This window comes from Emys orbicularis, chromosome 9 (assembly GCF_028017835.1).
Source record: "Emys orbicularis isolate rEmyOrb1 chromosome 9, rEmyOrb1.hap1, whole genome shotgun sequence".
NCBI classification, from domain to species: domain Eukaryota; kingdom Metazoa; phylum Chordata; order Testudines; family Emydidae; genus Emys; species Emys orbicularis.
Window position 1 is genome coordinate 26,451,063 of NC_088691.1, and position 23,177 is coordinate 26,474,239.

The 23,177-nt window shown below is 44.6% G+C and overlaps 1 protein-coding gene across 5 annotated transcripts; it reads left to right on the forward strand.

Annotated features, from left to right (window-relative positions):
* Positions 1-1,119: 1,119 nt before the first annotated feature.
* RAB41 (RAB41, member RAS oncogene family) lies at positions 1,120-22,104 on the forward strand. Of its 5 annotated transcripts, none has more exons than XM_065410311.1 (8): positions 1,120-1,266; positions 6,360-6,418; positions 7,740-7,793; positions 10,479-10,584; positions 15,030-15,141; positions 18,142-18,235; positions 20,306-20,372; positions 21,657-22,104. In XM_065410311.1, the coding sequence occupies exons 1-8, from the start codon at positions 1,188-1,190 to the stop codon at positions 21,719-21,721; spliced, it is 636 nt and encodes a 211-aa protein (XP_065266383.1). In that variant the 5' UTR covers positions 1,120-1,187; the 3' UTR covers positions 21,722-22,104. The 5 variants fall into 5 exon arrangements, 4 of the variants coding, with proteins under 4 accessions (XP_065266383.1, XP_065266382.1, XP_065266384.1 ...); XR_010561652.1 differs by lacking the exon at positions 21,657-22,104 and adding an exon at positions 18,787-18,880 and having other exon boundaries at positions 1,123-1,266; positions 20,306-20,369; XM_065410310.1 differs by lacking the exon at positions 18,142-18,235 and adding an exon at positions 18,787-18,880 and having other exon boundaries at positions 1,123-1,266.
* The last annotated feature ends 1,073 nt before the right edge of the window (positions 22,105-23,177 follow it).

The following is a 23,177-nucleotide window of genomic DNA, read 5'->3' on the forward strand; positions in this document are numbered from 1 at the left end:
TCAGTGGCAGTCATGATTTGTTTAGATTAGGGAAATTTGCACCAGTGCAACCATATCAATGTAGTTACACCAGAGCAAATTCCTTATGTATTGCATTGATGCAAAAGCGGGCTCGCTTCTATGCAGGTAGGTTTACATTGGAGAAGCTCATTCCGTGTTGCACATGTACAAAGGGAGGTTGCATTGGTTTAGTTACATTGGTGCAGCTACATAAGTGTAACAAAAGCCACGTTTAGACAGGACGTCATTTCCTATATTTCAGATTTTCCACTACAACCATGGTTATGTTTGCACTAGGAAAATTCAGACCCATAATTTACGACCGGGGTAGAAATGTTGAAAGTACTGTACTAGTGTGTGCAGGACATCAGCATTCTTACTATGTGACCTAAGTATTCAAGGCCCGTGAAGGCTAAAAACACAGTGTTGTTCTTGCAAATGGAGGTTTATAGTCTACAGTACATTTGGGCAGGGAAGGGTAGGTCCCGGTAATCCATCTGATGGGTGGGCCCGTTATAGGTGGATTAGGGGGAACCCTGGTATCCAGCTGGTGCGGAGCCCCTGGTATAGGTGCATGGGAGGATTTTAGGTAAATATCTGAGGGGGGGTTCCTGTTACAGATGCAATGGGGGAATCCCCATTACTCATCTGGTGGAGGGGTTCCTTTTACAAGAACATTGTGTTATCCATCTGGTGGGAGGTCCCTATTATAGATGCATGGGGGACCCCGTGTTATACATCTGGGGGGGTTCCTGTTATAGGTGCATGGGGATCCCCCTTACCCATCTGGTGGGAGGTCCCTATTATAGGTGCATGGGGGACCCCCCTTACCCATCCAGGGCCGGGTGGGGGTAGCTAACAGTCTGGGGGAAGGGTGTTTGATTAACGCATCTCAGGCATTTACTGTGTTGGGGTGTGAAACTCCCACCCTTGACATCAGCACCAGCGTGCCAAGTGACGTCACATCGGCACACGGTGCCGTCAGACGACGAGAACTGGCAAGCTGGTACGTGAAGACGTCGCTCACGCGCTTGCCTGGATGAGCCCACGGCGCAGGGGGATGACGGTTTCTGTCTCTGCGTCTGCGGAAGTGACGCCCGAAGTGGTGGCGGTGGGTGGATCCCGGAGCGGTGGGAGTTGGGCAGCGTCTCCTTTCCCCAGTCCCGGCTCGGCCTCCCCGCTCCGCCATGTCCGCGCCCGGCAGCGGCGGCGAGTTCGGGAACCCGCTGCGCAAGTTCAAGCTGGTGTTCCTGGGCGAGCAGAGCGGTGAGCGGGGCGGGGCCATGGCTGGGGTGGGGGCGCCGGGGGCAGGGTGGAGCGAGAGGGGTCCGTGCCTGGGCGGGGGTAAACCCGGGGCGGGGGAGGACTTGGGGGCAGGGTGGGGTCCGTGCTTGCGGCATGGGGGGGTGTCTCTCTGTTACTGGGGGGGGGCACCCGGAGCTGGGGGCGGGGGTCCAGGCCTGAGGCGGCGCAGAGCCGGGAGTGGGGGTGCGGTGTGGCCAAGTGGAAGAAACAGACTCAGTGGCTGCATCAGTGGCCCAGGGTGTGGCCCCGTGGGTTTCCGCAGGAGCTGCAATCATCCCGTCCGTGATTTCTAGCCTCTCGGGGCGGGAAGGGCGCTGCTGTCGTCCACCTGGTGCTCTTCGCACAAGGCCAGACTCAGATTTTAGCCCAGCTCACCGTTCCTGGTAATGGCTGGCTGTGTCCCTGCCACTGCTGCCCTGAGCTGCTGTGTGGGATGTCTAGCCAGGCTGTCAGCTCTCCAGTCCTTAGCCATGGATAAGACCTTATCTGCATCACTGAAATCCGCTGTTCTGACAATGATATGCTCCTGTCAGCACACTTCTAACATGCTTGGTGACCAGGCACAAGTGCCCCAGCCAGATCACCAATGTGGATGGAGGTGTTTGGAGTTATAGTATGAATGTTGCAAATAGTTCTTCTCTTACTCTTCTGCAGTGCACTGGTTGTGATATCCCCAAATACACAGTTTCTGTCAGCTGTGTCAAGAACTGGGAGTGGACACCCAGAGAGTAGTGCAACTGAAATGGCTTTAAAAATGGCCTAGTGTGGATGGGGGACAAAACTGCATTGGTTCAAAATATGATTCAGTGTGGACAGTGTAGGCATACTGAACTTTTTATATTAATGGTGGTTCAGTCCCACCAGTTCAGTTGTTCAGTGAAGACAGCCCACTGTGTTTGCTGTTGGCATTATCCAGCTTTGCAAAATTCTGCTTACTCACTTTTGAGCAGGTGAGTTTAAAAAAAGCTCACTTTTTTATCACAGGGTAAGCAAGCAGACTTTTATGTCTTGGCTGGCTAATGTTCATAACGTGTGAGGTTGCAGTAACATATGTGCACATATAAAGCACTGAGATTACTATTGAGGTTCTTAGTGGGAAATCGGTCTCTCCACAGGCTGAAAACGACTGGGTTTAGAATAATTCCACATTTCTGGGAGCTGCATGTGGAGGGTGGTGTTGAGTAGGGTAAAGAGATTTCAGGAATCCCACTCTCTGCACTTGTGGGAGAATTGCATTATCTTGATGCATTTCCACTAGACCGGTTGGGGGAGCACTGTGCCCAGGTGCAAACAGTCAGAAAAGGCTTTTTCTGTTGCTCTGCTGAAAGCTCACATTTTTGAAGAAGGATGGTCAGTGGTTCGGGCACTAGCCTGATGCTCAGGAGACCACGATTCACAGGCTTTCTGCGTGACCTTTGGGAAGACATTTAGTGTCTCTGCCTCGTCCTCATGTGAAATGAGAATAATAGTACTTCCCTACTTCACAGAAGGGTTGCAACTCAAGGATAAATATTTAAAGATTGTGGCCCTGCCGCCCTAATTTCCCACAACGGTGAAAACTGAAATGGATAAAAATAGAAAAAATATTTAAAAATAAACATGGATATTGTCAGTCAATATTTAAAAAAATTAAATTCTGTCAAGTGTAATTATGATCCAAGTGCTATAATGTTGTTTCAGATCTGTGTGGACAGAAATTACCATTTCATAAGTGTTAATAAACTGTAACTAACCATGGTTTGGTAGCTATCTACACCAAAATATGGTTAAAGCACTTATGGTGACTTCTGTCCAGCATTGTAGAACACAATTGCAAAATATGATTATCCCCAAATGTGTTTAAGCAGCTGTTTTTTAGCATAGACTAGGGCTGAAAGTGCAGTGTTAAGAAGCTCTATGAGGGAGCATGGTCCAGCTTGGGAAGGCAGTAGAGGGAGGGTCACTGCAGTGTAGGGGGTTGGGGTGGTAAAGGAGAACATGAGAAAATCGAATGATCGCATAAGGCAAATTCCCCAGTGGTGGTCTGCGGAGTGCTTGGTTGTCCATGGAGAGCTGATTAGTGCTGGCTCCTCCCCCATTCAGCTACTAAACAGTGCTTAAGGAAAGCTAAAAATATATTGTTTTCCTAATGTTACTATCTATGTTGGCAATGGCTGTAGTTTCCACAGATAAGTTAAGCAGTTGTGAATGGATAGGAAGGGATCCATATTAAAATGTGGACCCTGTTATGAAACCACTCGATAGCTCCTGTCAAAAAATTATGCCCTCTTCCCATGAAGGGAAAGAGAGGGTGCTCAGAAGCATTGGTGCAACTGAGAAAAGTAGATGCAAGTGAAGAAACAGAGAGCCTGATTTCATACCTGGTATAAGCAGGTGCAATTCCCATAGACATCTCTAGGTCAAACTCCATAGTGATGTAAATGGGATATAAGTTGCATATTGGTATTAAATAGCCAAAAAATAGCATAAGTGGTATAGTAGTGTAACTTATATAGCCGCTCTCATCCCCTCCCATGCAGTTCCACTTAACCTCTCCCTCACTTCTGGCTCTTCCCCTCACAACAGAGGCATACTTTATCTAGTTCCTCCCATCTTAAAAAAAAAAAATCTTTATCCCAATTGCCTTTGCAGCTACCTCCCCTTCTTCCTTCTGTCTCTAAGCTCTTTGTAAACAGAGCAGTCAATCGCTGTCTAGAGTTGCTTTCCAGTCTGGCTTTCTTCCGCTTGCACTCTGCTGAAACCACTCTTGTGAAAGTCTTTAATGATTTATTCCTAGCCAAAGTTCTGAACCAGTACTCCAGCCTCATCCTCCTTGACCTATCAGCCACCTTTGACATCACAGACCATCCTGTTCTTGAAATGTTGTCCTCTCTTAACTTCAGTGACTGTCTTCTCCTGGTTCTCTTCCTACCTCTCATTGCTTCCTCAGCATGTTCTTCAAAGGATTCTCCTCATCCCCCTTTCAGCTAGTTGTGGGGGTTCCACTGGACTCTGTTCTTGGTCCTCTTTTCCATCTCTGGATTGTCTCATCTGCAAACACAAATTCAGCTGCCATCTCTATGCTTACGACTTGGAAATCATCTTCTTCTCCAGACCTGTCTCCAAACTAAAATGTCAGCCTCTCTCTGACTTCTCATTGTAGCTGTCTAGTCATAAGCTCAAGCTTAACATAGCTAAAACAGAACTCTTGATCTTCCCTCCCCAGTACCTCATTTTTCAATCACTGTGGACAACACCACTGTTCTGTGTATCTCACAGGCCCATAACTTGTGCATCATCTTTGACTCAGACCTGTAGCTTCTGCTGATTGTTTCTGCTTCGCATCTCTGAGATACAGCCTCTCCTATCCATCCACACAGCTAAAACTCTCATCTTGATTACTGCAATATCTTTTTTGCTGGCCTTGACAAGTGCAAGCATTTACTTCACTCCCTGGTTCAATAGACCACAGAGGTCCTTAGCTGAGCTTAGAATTTACCCCACCTCTTTCTATCAAGGGTATATGTTTCCCATTGATGGTAAATCCCAGTAAGAGCTCTTAGGTTGCTCGGTATTATTCCTCCATCTTCTTAGATCAACCATGCCACTGGATACCATAAAGATGACCTTCCTGGTGGAGCTTAGCTTGTTTGTCTTCTGTTATCCTACCATTCTGCCCACTGAAGCCATTGAGATTTCACAGCATTTATTATTTTTGGTTCTTCCGTGACTTTCTGCAGTTCCCTGTTAGATCTTCACCACACAAACTTGCCCCCACTCATATCCATTCAAAATATTACTGGAAAGTTCACTTTACTAGCCCATTGTTTTGACCATATCATCCCTCTCTTTGCATTTCTTTACTGGCTCCCACTTTTCTATTGCATCACACATGAGCTTTTTGTCTTCATTTTCAAGGCCCTTCACGGCCTGTCCCTACCCTCCCTATCATCTCTCATTCACTATTGAGATGTCAGCTCCTGCCTCTAATCGGCCCATGATACCAACCTCCATTACCCACTTGTTAAATTTTCAAACAAGCAGCTTCGTGTGCTACCCCATATACTTGTGAGGAGCTCCCATAAGTATCGACAAAGCTACCTCGTTATCTACTTTCAAATCCCTCCTTAAAAAATTCCTTGTGTGTGATGCCTACAAAAAATGGTTAGTCTGCTAGTGTGCTGAGGCCACTGCCTATCATGCTGTCCAATACTGTCACACTGTTTCTTTGTAATCCACCCCACCTCTGTCTGTATCCATTTGTCTCTAAGTTAGATTGTGCACAGTTTGGGGGCAGGGACTAGCTCATTGTTCTGTTTGCGCAGAGCCTAATACAGGGGTAGGCAGCCTATGGCACAGTGCCGAAGGCGGCATGCGAGCTGATTTTCAGTGGCGCTCTCACTGCCCGGGTCTTGGCCACTGGTCTGGGGGACTCTGCATTTTAATTTAATTTTAAATGAAGCTTCTTAAACATTTTAAATACCTTATTTACTTTACATACAACAATAGTTTAGTTATATATTATAGACTTATAGAAAGAGACCTTCTAAAAACGTTAAAATGTATTACTAGCAAGCAAAACCTTAAATTAGAGTGAATAAATGAAGACTCGGCACACCACCTCTGAAAGGTTGCCGACCCCTGGCCTAATACAATGGTGTCCTGGTCTGTGACTGGGGCTTTTAGGTGTTACAATACAAATAACTTACACAGATTTGGCACTGTTTTGGGTGAGCAAAATGAATAATTTTTAGATCCCATCAACACTTCAGCTAGAACTAAGTTGAGGACCAGGTTACAGTATACTTAGTAATTAACTAGTACAACCTTGAAAATATCATGTGACTTGGTTAGGTCTATTCTACACTATATTTTAACCATGTTGTGACTGGGTTCTTTGTCTAGATATTTTGTAGTATAGACAGTTCCTTACAGGCCAAAGAAGGTTGTAGCAAGAAGAGCAACGAACATTGAGTTTGGAAGCTTTATCATTTGAATTAACAGTGCTTTGCGGGAAGCAGCCTTACTCCTTTTCTACCACTTGAAAGTAATTATTTTTTTCTCTCCTCCTGCAGTTGGGAAGACATCTCTGATCACCAGGTTTATGTATGACAGTTTTGACAATACTTATCAGGTGAGTGGGAGCCCAGTAAATGCTTTCTTTTATCAAAATATATCAAATTCCTTCATTGTTTGGGAAGAACTGACCTTTCAAGAACTGTGATAAAAGCTACATTAGCCTAGGATTGCATCCCTGACTATCTTGGCTAATAGACATTGATGGACCTATCCTCCATGAATTTATCTAATTCTACTTTGAACCCAGTTATACTTTTGGTCTTCACAACATTCTTTGGCAATGAGATCCTTAGGTTGACTGTGCATTGTGTGAAGAAACTTCCTTATGTTTGTTTTTAAACGTGCTGTCTATTAATTTCATTTGGTGACCCTTGGTTCTTGTGTTATGTGAAGTTAGACGCATGACGTTTCACATAGGTAGGTGCTGATATCTCAGTGCCATATGGAGATAGATAAGATGTGGAACCTGTGTAACTCTCCCTCCTTACGGTGGCTACACAGTTCCCTGCCTACACTGAGTTTCCCAGCATGTCAGACTGCCTAGACAAGTCAATATGAGCATTTTGCTTTCTTCTCAGAGGCTATAAACCGCATAATTGCCCACCGTTATGAGTTCTCACACAGCCCATTCTAAGCAAGCACACTTAGTCTTAAGGTGAAAGCATTTCAGAGAAAACATATTAAACAATAAAAGAACCTACACACACCAATAAGCTTTACCAGAGAGAATTCAACTCCCACAAGGGCTCTGGCAGGTGATCAGTTCTTCAGATCCCACCAAGGGTTTTTTCTGTGGTTCATAACAGCTGTTAGCTCAGAACAGGCACTCCCATGAATTTGTAGTTTAGGCTTTGATCTTCAGATTCCAGGAATAGGTAATCTGCAGACAATGGGTTTCTCCTCAGGCCATAGCTTCAATAGGTTGGATCAGGAGGTGGGAATTTGCATTCACCTCCTCCCAAGCATTTCCTAGGAAACCCACTTAATTTTGTCCCAAAAGTTCCTTCTTGTCTGGTACTTTGTTTAAAATAGTCCTTTGACGCTCAGAACGCTTCCCAGGGTTTACATTGGTCACATCTCCTCCCTAAAGAAGTTATGCAATCCCACAATAAGAGATAAGGTTTGCATGTATACTACAATGGATTCCAAAGCTACTTAAACTTAATTCAATGAGGTCTTGCAAAGCTATTGCAGAAAATTGCTGTATCTATTACACTTTGTAAGACCCTCTCTCATGGACAGATTGAGGCGATAAATGCACATGAACAACTTTAATTGGAAGATTTTTTGATACTAATAAATATAATACTTTACAAACCAGTATAAGCGGATAAATTTCAGTTTACTAAGACTTTTTTTTTTTTTCTTCTTTTCAGGCAACCATTGGAATTGATTTCCTGTCAAAGACAATGTATCTAGAAGACCGCACGGTGAGTGAGGACTCTGTAATTAACCTGGCAAATGCAGTCACAAGAGCAGCAGTTGCCCACGTACACAATGTTTCTACCTGGTTCTTCATGCAATGGCCATTCCTCCAAACCCCACAGCAGCCTTCACAGGGACAGTGTTTAACAGGAGTTGCCAGACCTAGTCAGGCTAGTAATCTGTCTTGCATGGAATCCTGTTTCCTGTTGTACTGGCTCAAACTATTGGTCCTGTTTCTGGTACTTGTGATAATACTTGGTGCTTCAGAGGAAGGTCAAAAAAGCACTATGCAAAATTGGGTCAAGTTCACAAATCCATATGCTTGGAGAAAAGGGCTGTCTTTGTGTTGTACTTGTTGCTGATATATCACAGGCATAACATGCTCATTCTCATAAGTGGCTGCAATGCTGCCTTTGGGACTGTCAGTATAAATGGATCTAAGTAGACCAGGGTGATTCTGCTCTGTGAAGTCACTGAAGATTTCTGAGGATAACAAGGTCACTTCTCACAGGACAGGTGGCTAGATAAGTCAGTAACATAATTCTAACCTACAACATTCAGATAACAAACATCTCTCTGAATAAAATCAGTGATGGAAGGAAAATGTTCAGTGAACCAATACAGTTAAGTGTGTAGGCTACGTGATGTTCCCTGTGCATAGAGAGGCCCCCTAGATTTCTCTCCCATTCCTTTTGGTATATTTACCTGTTGAATCTCAAATGAGTACTCATCACTGGCTGAGCAGGTGAAACTGGCCTTCCTTTGGAGACAGTCGCTGGTCCTGAGTGATGTGATGCTAACCCTTCTGGTTAGGTGACACTGGGCATGCTGCCTCTGCACCTGATCTTCAAACCAGAGCAACATCCCTCTCTCTGGTCCACTGTGGCAGAGAATGAATTTCCTAACTGCCTTCCTCTCGCATTATTTCCACTGTTAGCTTTCTGGGTCATGTAGGGGGACCACCAGAGGCCATAAAGCCTGTTAAGAGGGCAAAGATGGCAAAATGGGAGATGAAACAGGAGCAAAAATACCTGCTCTCAGGTTGTCTGCATGTCTCTTCTCACAGGGCCTTGTAAAATCTAGCAGCAGCCAAGTCTGAGACAAGGCTCTGGCTGCCATGCTGGGATAGAAGCATGACAGGGCCTTGCTTGTACGTGGGCTAATTAACATTTTGGTGCATACTTGGTTTGGTGTGTTGGATGTATCCTCCCTTCAGAGCTATCCTTGTTCCAGATGCTCAAACTCTTAATCCATTCTGCGTTGCCTGTACCAGTGAACAGAAGAAACAACTGTCTGTAGCCCCTAGTGCATGTACTTTTCATTCTCAAAATCAGCCCTAAGTAAATTGCCAAGAAAAACACTCACGGGCTTTGACTGTGGGAAATAGAACACAAACATGCTGCTTACAACTCTTTGCTTGTCGGGTGGATGAGACGCACCAAATTAAATGGAGTGTTGAGGAATCTCATTTACCTTAATGAGTACCCATAACTGTCAGACAGAGCTCCATGTCACGCTACAACCTCAGCCTGGGAGGATGGATGGAACTTTGTCCTTCACCTCTCAGTATTGCTCACTAACAGGCTGAATTCTCAAGTACAAGTTCAAAGCTTTGGGGCTTCATTCTTCATACTATGAATCTTTAACTTGTGTGATCCTGGAATGGAAGAGAGGAATAGGCTGCTGAGGTGTGGAGAGATTTGGCCTGGAACTGAAGCTCCGCTTGCCCTCAGCCATCACAGTGTCTGGGTGCAGTTCCCAAGTCAGCATGATTGGTAGGTTTTTCTAGATTTTTTTTTTTTTAGGGCTTGTGAAAACTGGTCCCACATGGCACAACCTTCATCAAGAGGTAAGGAAGAGCCCAGTTCTATGGCAGCAATGTCAACTGTTAGTAAATTATCTTAGGATGGTGTGAAATCTGAGTGAGCACAGAGGGCTTGCAGGTGGTCCTGCTTTTTAGGCTCTCATGTAATGGCTTCCAGTGTCATCTGTTGTATGTATTCCCTTTTTCCACTGTGGGATCCTCTGTTCTGAGCATGAGTGATGACGGTAAGCGAGTTTGGAGGGTGTTTGATAACACTATATCAGGAGAGCAGACACCCCAGTTGAATGTGGCTGGGGCCTCACGCATTATCCTACCTTTGTGCTTTAGACCTTATAATGAGATTAAACAAAGTCCCTCTTGGCTCCATAATGAGCTAATCTACGACAGGCTCCAGGATGATTTAGTCCTTATTTATTAGGTGTGACTGCATACAGCCATATGTAGGCAGCAAGCATTGTGGATAGCCCTGTCCTGTCTGACTGCCAAAATGTAGTGATACAGGTACACATTAATGATTCATCTCTGGTGGATGCTGTTAGAAGTGATTTTATGAGGGATGTTTTGGTTTTCCACCGAAATAGGGTGTGTCTCACAGGTCAGCAGGTAGAGGTGGAAGCTGAGTGATGGTTCTGCCATGTTAGTTGCGGCCATTGCATGGAAGGGATGGAGAGGTACCTTCATCACTCTTCATTCTTCTGCACTGCATTTTTGTTCCATTTTAACTTTCCTTTGAATGTTTGTTTGCATTATTTTTTGCCTTGCAAAATAGTTTTTCTTTTTATTTCACTTGGGTTTTGGTTTTATTTTGTTTCCATTTTTCCTGCTCTTCCCCTTCCTCTCCCCCCCACATTTTTCCATTTCCCAGATCAGGCTGCAGCTGTGGGACACAGCCGGCCAGGAGAGGTTCCGCAGCCTCATTCCCAGCTACATCCGTGACTCTGCTGCAGCTGTCGTTGTCTTTGACATTACAAGTAGGTACTGAGCCTGAGCTCCTGCAGGGGCCTTGCTGTTAACAGGTGCCCTCTAAGTGGAGGAGACAGCTCTGTTTTTGGAAGGGGCTCATTTCCATATGAGGTGGGGCTAGGCTCGCAGCTAGAGCCCTGCAGGTGTTTTGTGGGTGGATCTGCTGCCTCTGGGAGAGGTAGCCGAAGTCTCTTCTTTCCCGCTTCCAAAAGTAATTCCATGAAGGCTGCTTAGGGAATTGGGAAATCATTGATTTCTATTTACTCATATCTCAAACCTTAAAGATGACCTACAAAGGGTGTGTACGTGTGCGAATTGGATTTATGCCTTTTTATATCCCTCTGTGTTATTAAAAAAGGCCTTAAGGGTTTTTCAGAAGCTTTTATCTACTTGTTTTAATACTAGAACTGTAGGATTTCTCTGGACAAGTAGAGCACTAGAAGGAATTTGACAAAGATACCAAAGAAGGGAAACCTGAGTGGGGGGAGTAACTTTTTTTTATTTTCAAACTGTCTGAAACTATAACACCAACTTAAAAAACTGCACAGTGCATGTCTGGGTTGTCCAAAGAGCCTTCTAACAAAAAGGGAAAGGCAAGACTTAATATTCCTGGCATTTCTAAAGAATAAACAACTTTGAAGGGAAAACACCCATCATTCAAACTTTCTCTAAATTAAAATGGTTTTGTCTATATGGGAGGTGTAAACTAAGGGGTGAATTTAAATTGATAGTTGTACTGGTATAACCCCTGGGGTAGACACTTGTTCCAATATTAAGAGTTCCGTTTCTTGGTTTAGTTTATCACTTGGGAAATCAAAAAGTGATTTATATCTGAAGAAGTGTCCACATGGAGGGTTATACCAGTATATCCATATGGTATAGACTAGACCTAAGTAAAATAAAAAACACTGCCCCAGTAGTTTTTTCTTTCTAGATTCACTTTAATCTAGAGTTTAGGATACAGTATTCTAACTTCTAAGGTTTTATGGGTGGGGACTTCCTTTACTTTTGTCTTGCACTGTGCTGAGTACATAAATATTTAACAAGTAAGATCACTTTTCTGTTTGAATTTCCCCCAATGATTTGTAGTGGGGACAAGCAATTGAGGTCTCTGTAATTTCCAAGATTACTCCACTTTGGGAATGATTGTCTGAGACTTCCTTCAGGGAAAGGCCTCTGGGGTGGCAGAACATACAAATGTAATGTGCCATAGGGCACCATGCAGGAATTTGAGGGGAAAACGAGGACAAGTCTGCCTTCTGGACATAGACATGGACATGCTCGGATATACATTGGGAACAGCTCTAGCTGAGGTTGGAGTTTGAGAGAAGAGGATGCGCACTCTGCTAGTCTGTGATGACATCTGTCCTGGGATGGATATTGTGAGGGGCATAACATGCTATTCAGCCTGTTCTGCAGCAGGCTATGGGAAGCTTCTAGTTCTGTTTGGACTCGGAGTGAAAGATTGTGCTTATGCAGCCCTGGCCACAAATGAAATGGTGAGAGTTGGGGATAGGAAGGATGTTACAATTGTTTCCCTTATTCTCCCCACACACACTAAAAAAAAAAGACGTGCATATATGCAGTCTATCCCCACAGCAACTTCAGCTTCTCCAAACAACTTAGGCTCCAATAAGTCAAAACCAGGGGTTCTCAAACTGGGGATCAGGACCCCTCAGGGGGTTGCGAGGTTATTACGGGGGGGTCAACCTCCACCCCAAACCCCACTTTGCTCCAGCATTTATAATAGTGTTAAATATATAAAAAAGTGTTTTTAATTTATAAGGGGGGTCGCACTCAGAGGCTTGCTATGTAAAAGGGGTCACCAGTACAATAGTTTGAGAGCCACTGGTCAAAACAGTCTAGCAGGTCAGCAAAGCTGTGGCACTCCATACGACATACTTGGGTGCCTGCTGAGACAAGCTGGCAGAGCGGGAGCTCAGCTGGCCTTGGGGGAGTGGTGAGGAATAAATCCAGAATGAGTGCTTGAACCTCTCAGTAACACCTTCTAGATACGGAGGAACATGAGTGGCAGCCGTGTAAGTGAGGCAGCTTAAACTCCATCTTGTTTGGACCCTGCCTGGGTGAATGGGAGGTGGGCAGCAGTGATGTGGGGACCACCATGGAGGTGCATCATGAAGCTAAGGAATGGGCCTAGGGTACAAGTCTCAAACCTGAATCTTGAGGGCTGGTATACAGTGTAGCCTAGGGGCTGGGATTCACTGTTTTGGATTTCCTCTGGCACTGGGGGATGCTAGCACAAAGCAATGCCCTTTATAGGAGAGGGAAGGGCACCAAGGAGTTGAACACTTAAAGTTAGACCCCAACACACCTGAAGCCACAGGGCAATGGAGTGGATTCTAGTGGTGGTACCATGGGGGTTTGGAGAGGTGGTCTGCCAAAGCTTCTCCAAGAACAAGTCTCTTCCTAAACAGAATTTGGCAGTCTGCCCTTCTCTTTCCTTAGTAAAAACTGCCACCTTCATCTTATAGCTAGCGTTGGGCACCTGCAAGCTCACTCAACTAACATGCTCTTTCAGGCATAAAAAGGCCACTGTTCCGAACTGCTGAGCAATTAGCATTTGTGAGCACATCTAGCCTGCTCGGATACTCCTACTAGGTCCTTTCTGGGGCTTCCTCTAGCTCACACTAAACATGTTTGATCACTGAAAATGTCAGTAGCAGGCTTTTCTTGCCCCGTCAGACTGTTCAGCAGAGCAGTGCTGCTAACGGGATGACAGTTGGCAGCATTTTGGGGAGGGGGAATGGGAAATCTGAGGTGAAACTACTTGATATATTTTATTAAGCATTTGTTCACTCACCGTTGTGGTGTCTCGGGGCCTTTTTTGAGCCCTGACACTTCATGTAGGTAGGACACACCTTCAACCAGGCATAATCATCGTTACTTCTTTCTGACCTCCCAAGAACCTGTGGATGTGAGGGTGGAGTGGGGGAGGGAGAAATAACATTTTTAAATTGTGGTGTCTCTTGTAGCCCCTTTTGTGCTTTGGATATTCTGACTGAGCTAATATGGCTGCTGTGCTAGAGACCAAACTGTCCTCTTCTTACTAAGTAACTGGTGCATGTTTCTGCTTTTCATGTTTTCCTGCAAGGGAGCATCGAATGCCATTTGTGGGCTGGGGCTTGCTGCGTGTGCTTTTTTTTTCTTCCTGAAACCTCTTGACCTAAGCTTACACGAAAATCCCCATTACCCTTTTTTGGATGCTTGATGCTGAGGAGAATGTAGATGCTATTTCACTACGTGGTCTCCTGAAGAAGTTGTCCCTTGTCTTTGCATTGAGTGTAAATCTGAGAATTACACAAGGGGCTCAGATCTGAGATTCTAGCTCCCTAGACTAGGCCCTGCTCTACAGTGGGGGGGAGGATCGATTTAAGTTACGCAACATCAGCTACGTGCATAGTAGCTGAAGTCGACTTACTTAGATCGACTTACCGTGGTGAGTCGACTGCTGCCGCTCCCCCGTCGACTCTGCTTGCGCCTCTTGTGGCGCTAGAGTACAGGAGACGACAGGAGAGCGCTCGGGTCGATTTACCGTGTCTAGACTAGATGCGATAAATCGATCCCCGCTGGATCGATTGCTATCCGGTGGGTAGTGAAGACGTACCCTAGGTGTGTTAGGGAGGCAGCATACTCCTCCCTTGGAGGGAATGGTCAACATGGTAGGTTACTTATTGGCCACCTTTCACAATGTTAAATAGTGTTGATGGGTACCAGTGGGTGTCCTTTTTGGTTGGAATGGCACTAGCCTCAAGGTAGAGCTCATGGGTATGGGGAGTGGAAGCGTGTGAACTTCATGGGACTCCCAGGCACACAGAAGGGGTAATTAAAGTAGGCCTTCTTACAGCCTGAAATAGACAGAACAGCTGGGTTCACTGCTCTTTGCGTGTTCAGGGGGCTGGTCAGCAAGGCAAATATCCAGTTCCCAGACTGAGACCTGTAAACAGTTAGTTCTGGCAAATAGCCTTTTCTCTAAAGGACAGTTTCCTCCTTTCTTCTTTCTCTCTCTCTCTGCTCTTTTTGCTCTCCCTGGCCTGGTACCAGCAGGTTCGGCTACAGCTTTGGGACACAGCAGGCCAGGAGCGGTTCCGCAGCCTCATTCCCAGCTACATCCGCGACTCCACCATTGCTGTGGTAGTCTATGACATTACAAGTGAGTGGTGCTTTGATGTCTCATTGTGTTTGAAATGCTACACTTGAGCGAGGGGCTAGTAAGTGTACAGTCATGAGTTATTACAGAAAGATAACATTAGAAACATAACTGTCTCTTCCCTTCTGGGTGGACAAGAAGCAATCCAAGGATGTCATCTATGCAGTGCTGGGGGAATTGGCAAAGCATAGGGGTGAAGACACAGGTAGTTTTAGAAGTGTTTCATTATCCCCTTGTTTGAAAGAGCTTCTAGTTAATGTGTTCAATCCTCCCCTCTTCACACAGATCTGAACTCGTTCCAGCAAACCTCCAAGTGGATTGATGATGTGCGAACAGAGAGAGGAAGTGATGTCATCATCATGTTGGTGGGGAATAAAACTGACCTGGCAGACAAGAGGTAATGGAGGGGAATTGGTGACCTTGCCAGTTTGACAGCAAGTAGCTGGTATACTTTTTAAGGGGACCACTAACTGTTCTTAAACCCAGACTACAATGGCCCTTTGGGGCTTAAGTAGCCTGTGATGAGTGAGATTCCCACTGTCCTTGCTGTTTGTTCCATAACATATGTAATAGAATGCCCAAGGTGCTTTGTCTTGTTATAAACTGTACAAATCATGGTTAGAACAAAGTCAACTGAAAAAGCTTCTCAGGCTACCAAAACAAGCACCTGCTCCACACTGTTTGGTACAAAACACGCCCCTAATAGGGAGATAAGACTGAAAAAGTAACTTCACAAAAGTCAGGAAATTCTGGTTCCCACAGCAACATTAAATGGGTCTTTGTGCATGGCAAATGTAAGAGGCCCTGTCAAGTCTAATTTGGCATCAGATGTAGGTGTGTGGAAAACAGATTTTACAAAATCTGAGATCAACAGAGAGGCTTCCTACAAAACAGAATTCCCTGCAGTAGCACAGCACTGCAGTGTTTGGAACCAGCAAATGAAACAAACTCACAATTAACCAAAATGAATCTGGCCACTCAACTGTCCAAAACGAGAGATGTAAAAAGTAAGCTTGACTCTTCAAACTCAGTCAGGTTTACTAATATAAAATGCTACTAGTATGTTAAAGAAAGCAGTTCAGTTTTTGAAAAATATTTTAAATGTGACCGTGCCACTTCAGCATGTGCAGTAGGGTAGTTAGTATCCTAAGGGACCAGAGGCTTGCATTCCTGAATCTCTTAACTTCAGATTCTCATCCTTAATGTTGAATTCAAGCTTATTCCATTGATTGAAATTTACTTTGTATAAAGGACAAAGTGCACTGAGATTCAAATGTCACATAAGTACCATTATGATGGACACAATAGAAATACTGTAGATACAAATAGCTTCTGTGCCTTTATTTCATGGTGTATAACCTCTTAAGCATGTTTGTTCATGTATATCACGTGCTAGGCACTTCAGCACATTGTTAGTGAGGGAAAAATTAGACTGCTCAGTATTTTTTTAACTATTAATTTCAAAACTGTTACCTTCAACTGTGTCAAAAGCACTAACTTTACTGAGTTCTGAGTTCCATGGAAAATATGCTTCAAGTTAACCTATTTGAGTTTAGTGTACAGTAAAAATCTAAGTTGCTGAACTGGGGAAAATACTTGGAACTTTCACAGCCAAATGCAGTCTTACCAAACTAAAACAATTTACCCCAGGCTGCCCACAAGATACTTCTGTCTGCTGGGTGAGTTTCAAGCCATAAGAGGAATTTAAACAGAAATGCTTTGTCAAACATAATTCTTTCACCGGTGCGGTAGCCATGCTAGAAAAATTTTAAACATTCAGCCAAACACTGTCAGTTGGCTATTTAATTTCCTCTGCTTTGACGTGAGGCTCAACAAGATGTCTGACTGTACAACTCTGTTAAAGGGGTATTTTTAATACTTTAGAATTTTTAAATCTGATTTTTATTTTACCATTTCCATGAAGTATAAAAATCATTTGAGTTTACTGCGTGCATTCTCTGCTTCCCCCGTTGTGTTGGAGTTATATAGTGCTCATGTGACATGATACTCAACCTTGCAAGTGCATATTGCTGCCATGAGAGTCTCATTTTCTCTTTGGCCCTTGTCTACCCTTACCACTTCCCCTTCACTGGGGAGAACATGCCTTGCTGCTGTGTTCAGCTTTCCAGCCCCACTGGGAAGAACATATGCAGTTCTGTTAAACCATCTTGCAGTGAGTTACTAACAGAGGCTAGGCTCCTACACACTATGCCACCTTAGTAGTGGGCTACCGACAGATGCTCTGTGTCAACTGAACTAAACCATTGTCATGTCTTCTTCATTCCCCTGTAGCTCTACTATAGTTCACTTCTGTTTTCAAAGCTCCTTTCTACTAAGGTTACTTTACAGAGTCCCAGCTTCAGTGGACGCCACCATAAATGATGCCTTACCATACGTACCAGGAATATTGAAAACTCTTCCCACCCAGGAACAACTTAAACTAGGTTGTAATTAACACACATCAAATGGTCTGGACTGAGAAATCTGGCTGACAAGGATTCCAAGCTGCCTCACTTTGGATCAGCCAGGGAAAGTGACTACTAGATAAAACATGAGAACCATGCTCTATCCACAATAACAGTATGGCCTGAGCAATTAGTACTTTATGTCCTTCCTGGGTGCCCAGAATAATATTAGTCATCTGGCTCTCAGATTTTGGGCTTTCTAATTTTTAGCAAGCTTGTGGAATCTGCCACTCTTGTCTTTTTCCAGCACTGGAAAATACAGTAGGAACCTCATCAGTCACAGGATGACTGATGGGACAGAAGTGTAGGGCATCCTGTGTATGCCAGCTCATCATTTGTACCAGCCCTAATAAAAAAGCCAGAGACTTTGCCATGCTTGCAGTATACCTGTAGTTGGAGTGCATGTGGCATTAGAAATTCCCTCCCAGTGGGGTAATCTAGGTGGTACCAGATGCTTTGTCTAGACTAGGAACTAAAGGTGATGATGTTAAATTGAGCTAGTTAATGTGATCCAACACCTAAAACTCTGGTCAAAGCAAGAACCTGCCTTGTCGTGCCTAGAGTTTTAGGTGTTCAGATCATGTTGGTTAGTTAAAATACTGCATCTCTAATCCTAAACTAAACAAAGCCCTAGTGTCAATCTGAGCCTGGCCATGACTTCTTTGTCTTGATAAAGCCCTCAGGAAACTGTTAGCCCTTTGAGAAGAACCAGGTACTGTCCTCTAAGCTGTAGTGTCAAACATGTTTGAAGAGTTGAGCCATTTATTTAATTTGTCATTTTATTTTGTGTAGTCTGTATGTTATCTTTCCAAGCTAATGTTATTTCAGTTGCTGGCCAGTTCCTTTGTGGTTTATTTTAATTTCTACTACCATTTCTGTCTAGTTTTCCTTTGTTTTGGTTTCTTTTCTGTGATTTGTTCTCATTGCTGTAGACAGGTTTCTATAGAGGAGGGCGAGAGAAAGGCCCAAGAACTGAATGTGATGTATATTGAAACCAGTGCTAAAGCAGGATATAATATGAAACAGGTATGTACAGGGCGTTGGTCAGAGATGCTCTTGCAGGTGCTTAGCTTCCAAGCAGCAGCTCAGTACTTGCTGTTGAATTTCACCTCCTGCTGGAGCCTTTCTGAGACCTTCCTATCACCTTATGGAGTTTCCTTCTGTTGACTTGGGGGACTTGCTTTTTGCATGGCTGCACACTGATTCTGTTGCATTAGGTACAGCTGAAGAGGGCCCTTCCTTCCCCCACAAGGAGGCTATGAATGAGACTTAAGTGTGGTGTTACATGAAACTCACCCGGTGCAGACTCATCCTTATTGGTTATTATAATCTACATATTCCCTCAGCTGCTCATTTGGATTGGTCCTGTCTTAGCTGGAGCATAAGGAGGAGGTAAAGGGAGGGAGGGGCGTAAAGGCTCAGAAGCCCTACGGTCTCCCTTCCTGGACAATGCTCTACTATTCAAATCCTTCACTGAAGAGTGTTTCAGTCACAGAAGTCTCTAACTCATGCCTTCTCTCTCCTGTCTATTCTTCCGTCTCTTGCTCTTTCTTTCCTGTTTGCATCTGTCTGTCCAGGCAAATCACTACGGAGGAAGGTGAGCAGAGAGCCAAAGAGCTGAATGTGATGTTTATTGAGACAAGTGCGAAGACTGGATACAATGTGAAACAGGTAGAGCAGCACTGTGCCCTCAGGATGCAAATTCTGCACTTTCCACTTCACTGTGATCAGGGAGATGAGCTGCTTTATGGGTTTTGTGCTGCATCAGATCTTCACTTCCCACTTCACCCTCTGCCTCTATATTCCCAGCCTCTGAAATTCTTCCCTTTAGGCAGTCAGTGTGTCATTTAAATAAAGGAGGCTCCCTCTCCTGCCAAGCCAAGGGGGCTCATTCAGGTAGAATGCTAAGGGATCCTGTCAGCAGCTGACGTATCCTGTTCCCAGACCTGTGACACCAACAATACTTGTTGCTAAAGCATGTCAGAGCTTTGGAAACAAAGCACCTGTGTTCCCTTCAAATCACAGCTAAACTAGTGTCTTGTGGAATTTCCTTTCCCAGGCGGTGGTGGTTTCTGCTGGGACAGAATTAAACCTTGTTCCATATTTACTTTTAAGTACACCCAACATCATTGCTGTCAGGAAATTCTTCATCTCTGATTTGCACTAGTCACAACATGCTGCAGGGCAACAGGTTTGGCAGAGAACCTCACACTTGGGTTTGGGGACTTCTCAAACAGTAACTTCATTTTACTCTTTAACTAGATCTCTCTGCACTAGTGTAAAATTCTGGGCCTACTCTACTTGATAGCATTGCTTTATTTGCCTAGCAGAAATTTGTAATGCATGAATTTCTGTGATTCTCTAGTGCTGCAAGGTAAGTCCAGCTTTGTGTGTTGTGGCCACAATTACCATCCTGCACCTGAGGCACTATTCATGATTGTCTAAGGTGGGGAAGGAAGAACATGAATAGATAGCCTTTAAGGACAGGCTCTTTTCTATGTGCAGCACTCAAGTCAGCCCCTCCACTCCTGGCTCACTGCCTCAGAGCTTGGATTTCTTTTAACTTTTAAACACCACGTCCCTAGAATCCTGAGCTCATTCTGGAACAAACTAGATCAGTTTAGTGGTGGATAGCACTATCCAGTAACAAAATCAATAACAGCTATGCACAGAAGCAATGGGGTTGGAATGGTAAATTGCTGCCTCTGACTTGCTTCTCTGTTGAGTGAGTGCAGGATTGAATTATTAGCCAGCCTGCTCTTAACATCCTGGCATTTTGTGATGTGTGTGGAGCAATGGTCTGGTACATTTTAAAGAAATAAAAAAGCTGAAGCAAAATCCTGCACCAGAGGTGTGCTTTGTAGATATTCAGTAACTTACTAAGCTTGATAAAATATTTGGACTGGGGTTGAATAAAGTCCTTAGAGATATTCTTGTGAGGACTGTGTTAAATACTGCAGTGCTGGCTAAAATGTGTATATAACTCTTGGCAAAACCTTGGCTTTCCAACAGCAGCGCTAGAGAGAAAATTGAGGTTTCTTTTACTTTCTTTGACAAGTTCTGCATTCACCTGTTACTTTGGTTGCTGCCTTTCAGCTTTTCCGCCGTGTGGCTGCTGCCTTACCTGGGATGGACAGCACACCTGAGAAGAGCAAAGAAGACAGTATCCTTGTCTGCTATGCAGTAACTTTCTTATTTCAAGAGTTAGCAAGTTTTCCTTGTTGCCAGGTCTGGCTTGCTGCCTTTGACAGATTGAGGGCAGTCATGGACCTCGATTCAGTTACATCGCTGCAAAGCATAAGTAGCCTTTATATTGTAGTGCTCACTTGCATGTGTAAACTGAGGATCTGCAGCCAAATGTCTTGGCCGCTTCTACCACTGGGGCCAGTATTGAGCTTTTGCTGTTTAGGCTTGGTGTGAAATGGGTTTTGATTTGTAATGATTCAGTATGATCTAATCTTTTCTGATTCTGTATTCTGCAAGCAAGATGGCCTGGGGCGATACAGAGATCCTTCTGACTGGCCTGTCCCCTTCAGAGTGCTGGGTGAAACTAGTCCCCCCCCCACTCTTGCGCATCATGTCTGCTTTTCAGTGTACAGTACATGTTTTGCTAATGCATCTTCCCTTCTCCGGAAGGGTGACTGAGAGGCTATTCAGAATTACAGGAGAGAGAACTGCCAAGTGGGGCTTAGCTAGAACCCATCAAACTCAGCTCCTAAATGACTGTCTCAGACTGAAGGGCAGGAACATAGTCTCTGCCAAAGCAACAGTCCATAGAAATTCATTACTTGCCCATGTATCCAGCTAATGCCCTAACAGCAACTGGTGACTCCATATGTGCACACATCTGGTATTATAGCATGGGGTGGAGACGGTCAGTTGTTCTTGAGAAGCATGCTTCGTGGGGCTAGGGGTTTGCCATGGGCTATTTATGGAGAAAGACCAGTTCAGATTTATAGTAAAAATGCCCCAAATCCCAGGTCACGCTAGTTTAAAGCTACAGGTAGTTGCTAACATGCTGTAGTCAAAATGTTGGCTTCTATCAAGGAGAGTAGGTGCTGTACTGGGCAGTGCATGCTGATTCAACTGTTATCGCAGCAGCCTTGGTTGTCAGATGTCAAATCTATAGCTGTCACTACAGTACTTCTTCCTAGCTTCAACCTTCACAAAGGCAGCAGCTCTCTACCAATGCCGTCAGACAGCTGTTGGTTCTGGAGATGTCTGCTTCAAAAAACAAACCTCATAGTTCCTGGCATTGATGCCTATGTACCAAGCCACCTAGGTGGCTGCACTTGTTACCCAGTTCTTAACTGTGGAAACCCCCAACTTTACTCCTGGGTTAGGTAAGGTCTATGCTTTGTCCTATGTGTTCTACTGGGCTTGAGTTGTATTGTGATGCTTTGCCCATGACCCTGGCCAGGTGGCTTCCTTAACTTGTCTTTTACAGTGATTGACATCAAGCTAGAGAAACCTCCTGAGCAGCCAGTAACGGAGAGCGGCTGTTCCTGCTAAAGTGCCCGTTGTATAGCAACACTTTCCCTGATTGGCCAGTCTCACCGAAGAGCATCACTTCTCATTGGCTAGGCAAACCTACTTTTTGTGAACTGAAGAAACAGCTAATCAATCTACTAAGTCAGCGAGCTCCCTGTTAGCTGGTGGGGAACAGCCCTGGCTGCCCCTCCTATTGCATGGTATGAGCCCTGAGTGCAGAATGAATGTCATGTCGTCCTCTTTTAGTAGTGCACTTTGGCACCCCGGTGCCCTTTACTCCATCCCACACCTTGGGCCTATCTGCACAGGTGTATTTTTCTGTGAATGCAACAAAAAAGCTGCCACGTTAGGGAAAACAAAAATAAAGCTGGGGGTTGGTTCTCCACCTCCCTAATTGCCTTGCATCTTAATCAGTTTTCCTTCCACTCCAGTAATTTTTTCTCTCCCATGCACCACTTCCTTTTTTTTATTTTTTTCCCCTTCAGAGGCTTCTCCTTTAAAACTAGTCACAATTTGATTTGGCCTTGCCTGTTTTGAAAGTTGGGGGTGATCTGTTCTCCATGTCCTGCTTCCTGCAGAGGTTGCACAGTACAGGCTTCCCAGTCCCTCCCTCCTGTGGTTGGTCTTAGCCAATTCCTGGGTCTTCTCTTTTGAGGTTTGGGAGAAGGAACTTCCCTGCCCTCCTCACTTCCTGCATCAGTGTGAGTGAGAGCTGAGCACTGGCCATTCTACTCCCAATCTGCTCTAGCACAGGCCACTGATCTTGTTTGCTCCCTTTGTCCTGTGGTGGGTAGAACTCCCCAGGATCACTGGCTTCAGTTGGATTCTTTACCCTGGGGAATGCTGTCAGCTGCAGGGGAGGAGGTTAGACAGACTTGCTGCAGCATTCAGTCTCTGTGGGAGAGCCTGCCTGACTTCATCTGTGGATGACCTGGGCTCTATCTGCAGGCTGCAGATGGAATCTAGAGTTTATCCCTAGGATGGCAGTATTAGGACTGGGCATCCCAGGTCCCATTCTGGTTATCTTCACCTGCAGACATACTCCTTTTTCTTGTGGAACATGCACAACCTACTGTCTGCTAGCCAGACATAGGATACAAGCTACACAGTTACTAGTTATGCAGAAATGGGGCTTGCACTGCAGAAGTGACTCAGTCCAGTGCCAGCAGCTCCAACCAATGTGGTGGAAGGGCAGCTGAGCATCTTGTATTCCACTAGATTGAATCTGGGTAACAGCAGTTTTATTCTTTTAACTATCTAGTGCAGGGGTCGGCAACCTTTCAGAGGTGGTGCGCCGAGTCTTCATTTATTCACTCTCATTTAAGGTTTTGCGTGCCAGTAATACATTTTAACATTTTTAGAAGGTCTCTTTCTATAAGTCTATAATATATAACTAAACGGTTGTTGTATGTAAAGTAAATAAGGTTTTTAAAATGTTTAAGAAGCTTCATTTAAAATTAAATTAAAATGCAGAGCC